General features: G+C 43.5%; 1 protein-coding gene across 1 annotated transcript; it reads right to left on the bottom strand.

The window, feature by feature from the left end:
* Positions 1-226: 226 nt before the first annotated feature.
* Positions 227-1,600, bottom strand: LOC117310634 (testis-specific Y-encoded protein 8-like; the record flags this gene model as incomplete). The annotated part of the gene is made up of 4 exons (XM_033850340.2): positions 227-375; positions 473-584; positions 688-765; positions 1,373-1,600. Coding segments are annotated over 4 exons (567 nt in total), but the record flags the coding sequence as incomplete, so codon positions are not given.
* Between the last annotated feature and the right edge of the window lie 7,388 nt (positions 1,601-8,988).

Raw genomic sequence — 8,988 nt, 5'->3', positions numbered from 1 at the left:
TCAGCGCCCAGCCCCTGGGCTCCTTACCCACCTGTCCTCCTCTCGGTGACCTGTCCCAGTGGGGCCTTTCTCCCTCGGGTAGTAGCGCAGGGGATTGGGCCACAGGTCCTCGCCGATGATCTGGTAGGGGAAAGGGGCCTGGTCGGTACAGGCCAGGCCAGGCCCACACCCCTCCCCCCGACCAGCCGAACAACATCGCCATTGCTGAGGAGGCCCAGAGGCACCCCACCTCAGCAATCCTGCTAGATCCTACACAGCTGTGGTCAGAGAACCAGTTGAAGAAGTTAAGGCCGCTGTTGTTGTGCCTGCGGCTATACACCTCCTTTTCAAAACGACAGTGCCACTGAATTGGAGCGAGATGAGATGCCCTATATCCTGTGGGAAAAGGAGCGTGGGACAAGGGCCTAAATCACGTTTCAAGTTCACCTCACCCCATCTGCCCTCCCCCACGATCCAGGGAGCTGTCTCTTACTAGTGGCCTCAATGAGATACTCCTTAACAACCACCTCATTCTGGAAATAGGGGTTCTTCCGGAAAAACAACAAGATCTTCCGATAATCACTGGGATCTGCGAGCTCCTCCACCTGTCGGGACAAAGTGGAGGCGGACGGTGAAATCTCTCTCCAGCACACCTGCTCTTTCCTGCTTTCCGGGATAAATCATTTCCCCTCTCCTCCCCTGCCTGACCTTCAAGTTGGTCATGTAGCTAAGCATGTCTTTATCTTGGGTGCTAATCATGGCCGACATCCGGGGGTGGTTCACAAACTGCTTTACGTCAAGGAGCCTCTAGATGCCGGAGGTGAAAGGGCTGGGAGAACAGAGCGAGCCTGGACAGCGGCCTGGGAGTGTCTGATCTCAAGGCCCCACTAGCATCTAGTCCTATTTCTTCAATACAGACTGCATGAAGGAACAATGAGCCCCTCGGGGTGTGCATATCTGTGCACTAAAACAGGGAGCCTCCAATTCTGAGAGGGAGGCCCTGATCTCCATCTGGACAGAACAAGCTTACTTCCGCACAGCAAACACTCCTGGCTCTAACTAGGATGCGCTTTCATAACTCCCCACTCTCACCTCCGTTTTCCCTGATGGTTATTCCAAGAAGAACCTGTGCACAAGACAACTCTTTTGTCTCAAGAGGCCCTGGCACTAATGACAATACCTTTTTGGACCTCTGCAACTAAAGCCCTAGTCTTACTTCCTGCTATGCAGAAAATCAGCATGCCCCCACAATTTCAGGATCACATTTCCCTGAGTGTGCCCACAATGCACAATCCAACGGATACATTTTGGTACCCAAACGGCCCGCTATGTTAGGTACCCCTTGCACTAGCCCGGCCACAACGTGGTCTCTCAAATACAAAATTAAGGATACAACTTTGACCCAGAAGCCAGGGATGCTCTGGATGATGGTGCTTCTGTGTTCCAGATAAGGCTTCCGCCTCATAAGTGTTGTGACCTTGAGACGAAAGAGTTGTCGGCTGCACTCCGCATTCACAGGCTCCAGTTGTAACTGCAAGACCTTCAACGCCTCCAGCGCCTCCAGCGCCTCCAGCGACGCGCTCTTCGGGGACGGCCCTGGCTCTTCCTGCCCCTGCTCTTGAGGCTTCTCCTCCTGCTCTTCCGCCACCACCTGCTGCTGCTGCTTCTCCGCCACCACCTCCACCTCTTCCATCATGTCCTCCACAGGCTGCCAAAACACCTCCATGATCCGCGCCACCTCTCCCTCCAACAAGGCCGCGCATTGCCGCACCACCTCCCCGATAAAGATGGCGGCCTCCTCGCCCCACCCATCAGCTAGGGCCAGCACCCTACCCACCTCCCGCACCACACCTGGTGACCCGCGGGCCCCTGCTTCCTGAGGACCCCCTCCCACACCTAGGACGACCCCGGGTCCCGCCTCACTGCCCATGCGGACCTGGCTCGGAGCTGGGGCAGCGGCGAAGGTGCGGCAGTTGGAAGCTCAGCACGTGCGCCGAGCACCACGCACTCCCAGCAACTACAATCACGCTTCGCTGCGGGCTGAACCGTTCCCAGGAGCCTCTGCGGTGAAGAGTGCTGAAACGCATGCGCAGGAGCATTGGCCACCAGGCATGCGTGTCCAGGTGGCAGGAAGCAGCTCCAAGCCCCGCCCAGGCCGCTCGGCCCCATCACGACCAATCAGGGCGAGGACAGTGGGCGTCACCCTCGGCTGCCTCGCCCCTCGCCCTGTGGAAACAGGCCGGTCTCCGGTATTGCCGGGTCCGCCAAAACACCCCTTCCGTCCCCCGGACTTAGCAGCCCAGGTTCCACAAGGAGCTCGCCTCCAGGGAGGCCTCCGGCCTTGCGTCTGGGGTGCCTGGGTGCGTGTGATACCTATGTGGCCTGTGCCAGTTGGAGCCAGGTGTTCCCGCTCCAAAATCAGAAAATCAGAATCCGGTTTGCCTCGGGACCTTTAGGCACTGGGAGCTCTCAGAAAATGTACAAGGAAATGCATGGTGGCCGAAGTTGCTAGATACTTTTCTTCCAGGGGACCGAGAGCCGGAAGCTCTGTGGCATGAGAGGGGAGTGTCCGGCAAACCCAGCTCTTTGCTAGACTTGAATTCCTTTGCTCAAGAGAAGAAAAGCCATGCAGTGAAGAGCTCCATCTGAGTGTCTGTCTCCCCTCTGACCGTAAAAGCATCATGTTGTATCCAAGTTTCCACCTTATCAGGTTGGTTCCAGGGCTTGACTATTTTCCTTTGTGGACTGTATCCAGTGGTGGGATGTTTTGATTACTGGCTCTGTCCACAGTGTGACTGTCTCCATTTGAGTCTGGAACCAGTGTTTGACATTTTCAGCTTCAAACTGAGTCCAGGATCTGGCTAGATCACCTTCAGATTGGGCCCAGGAGTGGGCTGTTTCAAATTCTGTCTCGATCCAAGGTTTGCACGTATCCATCCATTTGAGTATTCAACCAAGGTCTGACTCTATCAGATTCAGGCTCAGACCAAGAAATGATTGTCGGAGATTCAGGTTGGCTCCAGGTTCTGATTTTATCAGTTTGTGTTTGCAACCAGAGTCTGACAGCATCAGCTTCACGCCTAGTCCATGCTGTGACTGTATTAACTTTAGACTGTGTCATGAGTCTGAATGTAGATGATTCAGGCTTTGTCCATTGTTGGATACTACCAGCTTCAGACTGAATCCATGGTCTAACCACGTCAACTTCAGGCTGAGTCCAAGAGTGGATGTTTTAAAGTCTGCCTGGGTCCTCTCTCCCATTTGATCAGGTTTTGTCCAGAACCAAGATCTGGCTGTACCAGCTTCAGGATGGTTCCAGGGTCTGATTGTTTCAGTTTCAGTGTGGGTCCAATATTTGATTGCATCTGCTTCTGGCTGAATCCAATGTCTATCTTTACCTTCTTCAGTCTGAGTTCTGGGTCTGGCAATTTGGAATTTAGTCTGAATCCAGTGTCTGCTTCCTTTAGTCTGTAACCATGGTTTGGTTGTATCGGCTTTTAATTGAGTCAAAGGTCTTGCTGATTGCGTTCCTGACTGGGTCCAAGTTTGGACAATGTCGGCTTCAGGCTGAGGCCACGGTCTGATTGTACCAACTTTAGAGTGGATTAAAGGATCATTTACCTTAGTAACTGTATGAACCAAAAGCCATGTTGTATCTTTAGGGTGCATCTGGGGTTTGACTATACAGTGTCATGTTTATTCAATGGACTCCTTCTACCCACTTGACTTAAGGATCTGATCGTCCTTGTCTTATACTGGGCCAAAGATGTAATTGTATTGACTGCAGATGGAGCTCAAGTAAAGTTCCTATTAAGAGTTGATGCAGTCCAAAATTGAGTTGACTTAGATTCAGGGAGAAGCCTGTATTCTTCTGTCTTTTCTATAGGTCCTTGGGATCTAACTATATTTAAGACAGGCTGAAACCAGGGTTCCAAGGTATCGGTTACCATAGGATATTGGGATCTCTCTTCATATAGTATGGAATGAGCCCAGAATCCAATTTTATTAACAATTAAAGGGACCCATGGTTGCAAGTTATAAGTTACTGGTTTAACAACAGCATCAACTCTATCAGCTACATGATGTATTTGGCTTCTAACACTCTCCTCACTAGATTGAATTTGCATAACTATTCCTGTTTTATCAGGCACAAAATGGGTCCAAGGTCCAACAGCAGGTGTAATTTCTAGCCAGGGTCTAGCTAGAAGTTGACCATGGAAAGGAGCCTTAGTAGACTGAACTTGAGACTGAACAGTATTAATCTCAGAATGAACTTTTGATCCATCTATGTCACTTGAAAACAGAACATCTGATCGTTCAACATTACCTAACGGTGGAGTATGAAGCCCAGTTATACCACCTAAAGGTTTAACCCAGGATCTTAGTGAATCTGTCATAGTTTGATACTTACATTTCATTGCGTCTCTGTGAGGAAGGTTCCAGGGTGTAGGTATATCAGGTGTTGGAGTGTTCTGAGGTCCAGACAGAACAGAAGGATCAGAAATATCAGCCACTGGGGTACTCCAGGGCATAGCTGTATGAGAAGGATCCCATGATGTGGCAAGAGGAGAGGTCCAAGATTGTACCATTGGGAATGTGCTAGCGGAGGAGAGCTGACTGCTTTGAAGGCGTAACTGTGTGCTGCCAGGAAAAGAGTCTCCATTATTTGACCCAAAAAGTACTGGAGGAGGATTTCAGCGCTGTCTGTTCAGTGGGAAGGTACCTAATCTTCTCCTCCACGACTGTTCAGAGAATCCATGGGAGGTCAAAATGGTAGAGGCCCTGTTCAGGCTAAGCCTGTCTTGTATACCACGTCCTACCCCAGGAGAAAAACTGCAGGGTAGAGAAAAAATAGGATCCAGTGGCTTCTGGGGTGCCTTGATTAGCCATCTCATCCAAGATAGGCAGGGGGCTGTCTTGGTCACAAGAACTGGGTCATAACAGGCCACCGAGGACTCACTGACCAGGCCTACCAGTTCCCAGTGGTTGCCAAAGGGACAGAGAACAGGACTACCCTGCTGTATCTGAATAAGGCAACAAAGATAACCCATATATATATGAGATAGATAGGCATATATTAAATACATAAGAAACATATCCACATTACATATAGGTATATATTATAAGTGAATTATAAGATACATATTTATACATTATGTATATGCTTAACATTGTTTATAAGGGCATTAAAATATATAAGGTTTATCTTTTTTTCTACCACATATAAATTCCAAATGACATGACAAACATGTGCCTATTTCAAGGAGGTCCATTAAACCACTTAGGTACAAATGACCATAACGCTGATTAAAAGAGGAAAATAGTAGGGGGAATTTAGAGAACATTATGAAACGTAAACTACATATTCAGCAACTTTATTTGGATGTCACTTATTATCCCCTTAGCTGGGTATTTCTAGGCAGACTACCTCTACTGCTTTTAGTCTGGTTCAAGCCATCATTCCTGCTTCCTTCTCACCCATCGTTATCCCAGCATTTGTTCTCATCCAAGCAGGCAGAATGACACTCAGAGTAAAGGCCAAGGGCTTTATGTTGTTACCCCCTGATCTCAACGCTTAACATTTTTCCTTTGTTCATTTTGCTACAATGCAAGAATCGTAACCTCCTGTTCTTTCCATAGTTTCAAAGATTATTTTTAGTAAGTTCTCTACTTCTCAATGAAAATATTCCAGCTTTATTTTATTTTCTTTTTCTTTTTTTAAAAACATCTTTATTGGAGTATAATTGCTTTATAGTGGTGTGTTAGTTTCTGCTGTTTAACAAAGTGAATCAGCTATACATATACATATATCTCCATATCCCCTCCCTCTTATGTATCCCTCCCACCCTCCCTATCCGACCTCTCTAGGTGGTCACTAAGTACCATCCAGCTTTCTTTTTGATCTGAAGAGTAAATATCTCTATGCATCTTCTTTTTCATAGTGATGATATATGTTTACATATATCTATATGATTATGTAACCCTCATAAAGATTACATCTGTGAATTGCAGTGGAAAAAACTTTCTTTTTTTTAAATTAAATTTAATTTATTTTTTATACAGCAGGTTCTTATTAGTTATCTATTTTACATTAAACTTTTATGTATCGTTTAACGTGACATCTACCCTCTTAAATTTTTAACTGTATTGTATAAGATTTGTCAATCTGTATACAGTATGTTGTACAGCATATATGCAGAATTTATTCATCTTGCATAAATGAAAGTGTACATATATTTCATAGAATTTTACACACATTTTTATATGTCCCCCCAAAGTAACTGCCCTTATACAGTAAGTACCCAGCAGTCTTCTGGATGACTCTAGATGCAAAAATTGTTACTTTCAGTCGGGTGGGTATGTTGATGGTGGCAGAATGAGAGGTCCACCAGCTTAACTGACAGCTTCTTGGTACTGTTCCCAGAGTTACCGGGGTCTGAAGGAACAGATATAGGAAGGATTTTGAGATATGGGTTATTATGTCTCTTACGTATTTTATACCATAGCTTCCTAAGATTTTTACAGTATATCTTTCAATTTTTTTAATTACATAAAATTCCCGAAATACCCTCACTTCTTTGCTTCCATCTCATCTCATATACACTTATGTTATACACTCTTGGAATTTGTAGCTGTTCCCAAATCCTTGCTAAACAGAATAATAGAACACAGAATAATTGTAACCATTGATAGTTACTTTACTTCCTTAAGGACTCAGTTGTTTCTCCCTGTAAAGTGGAGTAATATGGATTTAATTATTAATAGTTTTTAAAGTTTCCATTTTATTTTCTGCTTCATTTGCTTTTTTATATTAATTTCTAAACTACATTTATGATACAACAGACCATAACTTTTGTGGCTTACTCTGATATTGGTATACCCTGCAGTGTCTGTATGAACAGTTATAACAGCTCTTCCAGAAGATGTTATAAGTGTGAGAAAGCAGTATTTCTTCCCTCCTGATAGGGTATCGCAGGATGACCACCGCTGTGTCTCCTTTGACTTGATCTTTTCCAGTCTATAGCCATGTAAGATACCTTCTTGGTCCGTGGCTCCTGAAATGTCAGAGTTTAAGTGTTTCCTAAGGGAAAAGAAAAATAAAGAACATAATAAAATTAGAGTGAGAAAAACATCCATTTAAGCCAAAATGTCTGCCAGTATAAGGTCTTTTACTTACTTAGTAATATAATCCAACAAATTTCTACTTTGTATCCCTGTAAACTGAAGTTCTACATTACACACTGAATACAATTTGAGTTTTAGAACTTCAAGCTTCCTTTTTAATATATTTTCCAAAGAAGATAAAAGTCCTTTTAATGCATCAAAATCCAAAGCCAATATAGTTAATTGTAATGAAGCAAATGTAAAAAATAAACATAACTGTGATTCCCTTATGGCTCTAGGTATACTTAAAGTTTAGTCAGACAGCTGGCTATGGAGAGGATCCACCACCGACTCATGAATAATAATGCCCTGGCGGGTTTCAGCCATGGATACTAGCCATGGGGTGTCACTGGATGCTGACGGTGGGGCAGTCATTGGGGTCGATGAGCTTAACCACTGCTTTTGAGAATTAGGTACTAAAAGGGTCAGATAGGAGGGGAAGAGGTAAACATAACATGAAAAACAACATCTTGTTGAATGACTAATGAGATTTGTCATCCTACATTTTTTATTTGATGAAGAGGGAAAAGAGGAGAATACAGAGAAGAGTGAGAAGGGATAAAGGTTGCAAAAATGGAAGATTAAGTGAAAGAGAAGAATGAATAAGAAATAGGAAATGAGATTAAAAAAATAATGAGAAAAACAGAAGATATTTTAAGAGGTTAAAGAAAAACAAAAGTATCTTCCCCAGTACTAAGACAAAAAAGAGGAGAAAAATCCCAGGTATCTATCACTCACTACCACATCAGTGAAAAAACAATCCCCAAAACTGGTAGAAGCAAAGTGGAGCTTTCATGTTGGCTCACGTGTATGTGAATGCACGAGAGGATTCTAGTAGAATAGCTCTCAAGGTTGAGAGTGAGATTACAGAGTACAGAATGTCTGACATCACAATAACTACTAGTGAGATAGCTACCTTCCTTCTATCACAAGTAATCAACTAGAAATGTTATACGTAAGAAATTTAATGAAGTTAAATATTTTTAAATTAAAATTTTTATGTATCTCAATATTAACTTTCATTTTTGGAATGGGCCAAGCAATATCCCAGTTCCACACCATGAAAAAATTATGATCTATTTGGGCATTACCACGTGGCTTTCTTTACCTACTACATACTACTTATTAAGTAAAGGAATTAGGTAGGCCTATATGACCTGACATAGAAGTTAATGAAATACTGATTGATTATAGTTTAAAATAATTTACAGATATGAATACACAAATGATACCACATTTTACTTATACACTTATTCACATGCCCATACCTACTTAGTCATCACTCTCAACTCAGGAACACTTATCGTATAAATTTGTAGAAAATTATCTCAAGACCTAAATTCACTTTGCTATGATGGCAGTCTGGGGCAAAGAGAAACTATTCAATCATTGTTTGCCAAAGTCCTCACATAGAATGTGCTATATACGGAACACATAAACATGAGGAAAGAAGCTTTTACCCTAATTGAGTTTTCAATTTAGGGGAGGAGTATGTTATTTAAGGTGAATTTCTGCTGGCCAATCCAGTATAAAATCCATTATATAAGAATAAATTTATATTTCATATCATATGAGTCATGAGGTAGCAGCTAAGTCAGCTTTATGATTTTATCAGAAATCTGAGTTCCTTCTATCTACTTGGAAAATTTTGTACTTGACATTCATCCTCGAGATGACTGAAAGATGCTTTCTCTATTCCAAAGAAGAAATGAAATAGGGCAAAATCTCATACCTTCCAGCTGAGTCAGACATTTAAGTCTCAATAAGTAGCCTTTTCTGACACTTCCAATGCTCCCCATTGTATTTCTCCCTTTATTTCGTACCCTGTGCAAGGAACTACTCTTA

The sequence above is a fragment of the Tursiops truncatus genome, assembly GCF_011762595.2.
Source record: "Tursiops truncatus isolate mTurTru1 chromosome Y unlocalized genomic scaffold, mTurTru1.mat.Y SUPER_Y_unloc_1, whole genome shotgun sequence".
In the NCBI taxonomy this organism is placed as follows: Eukaryota; Metazoa; Chordata; class Mammalia; order Artiodactyla; family Delphinidae; genus Tursiops; species Tursiops truncatus.
Note: the sequence above shows the minus strand (reverse complement) of the source record. Positions and strands in the feature narration are given on the sequence as shown.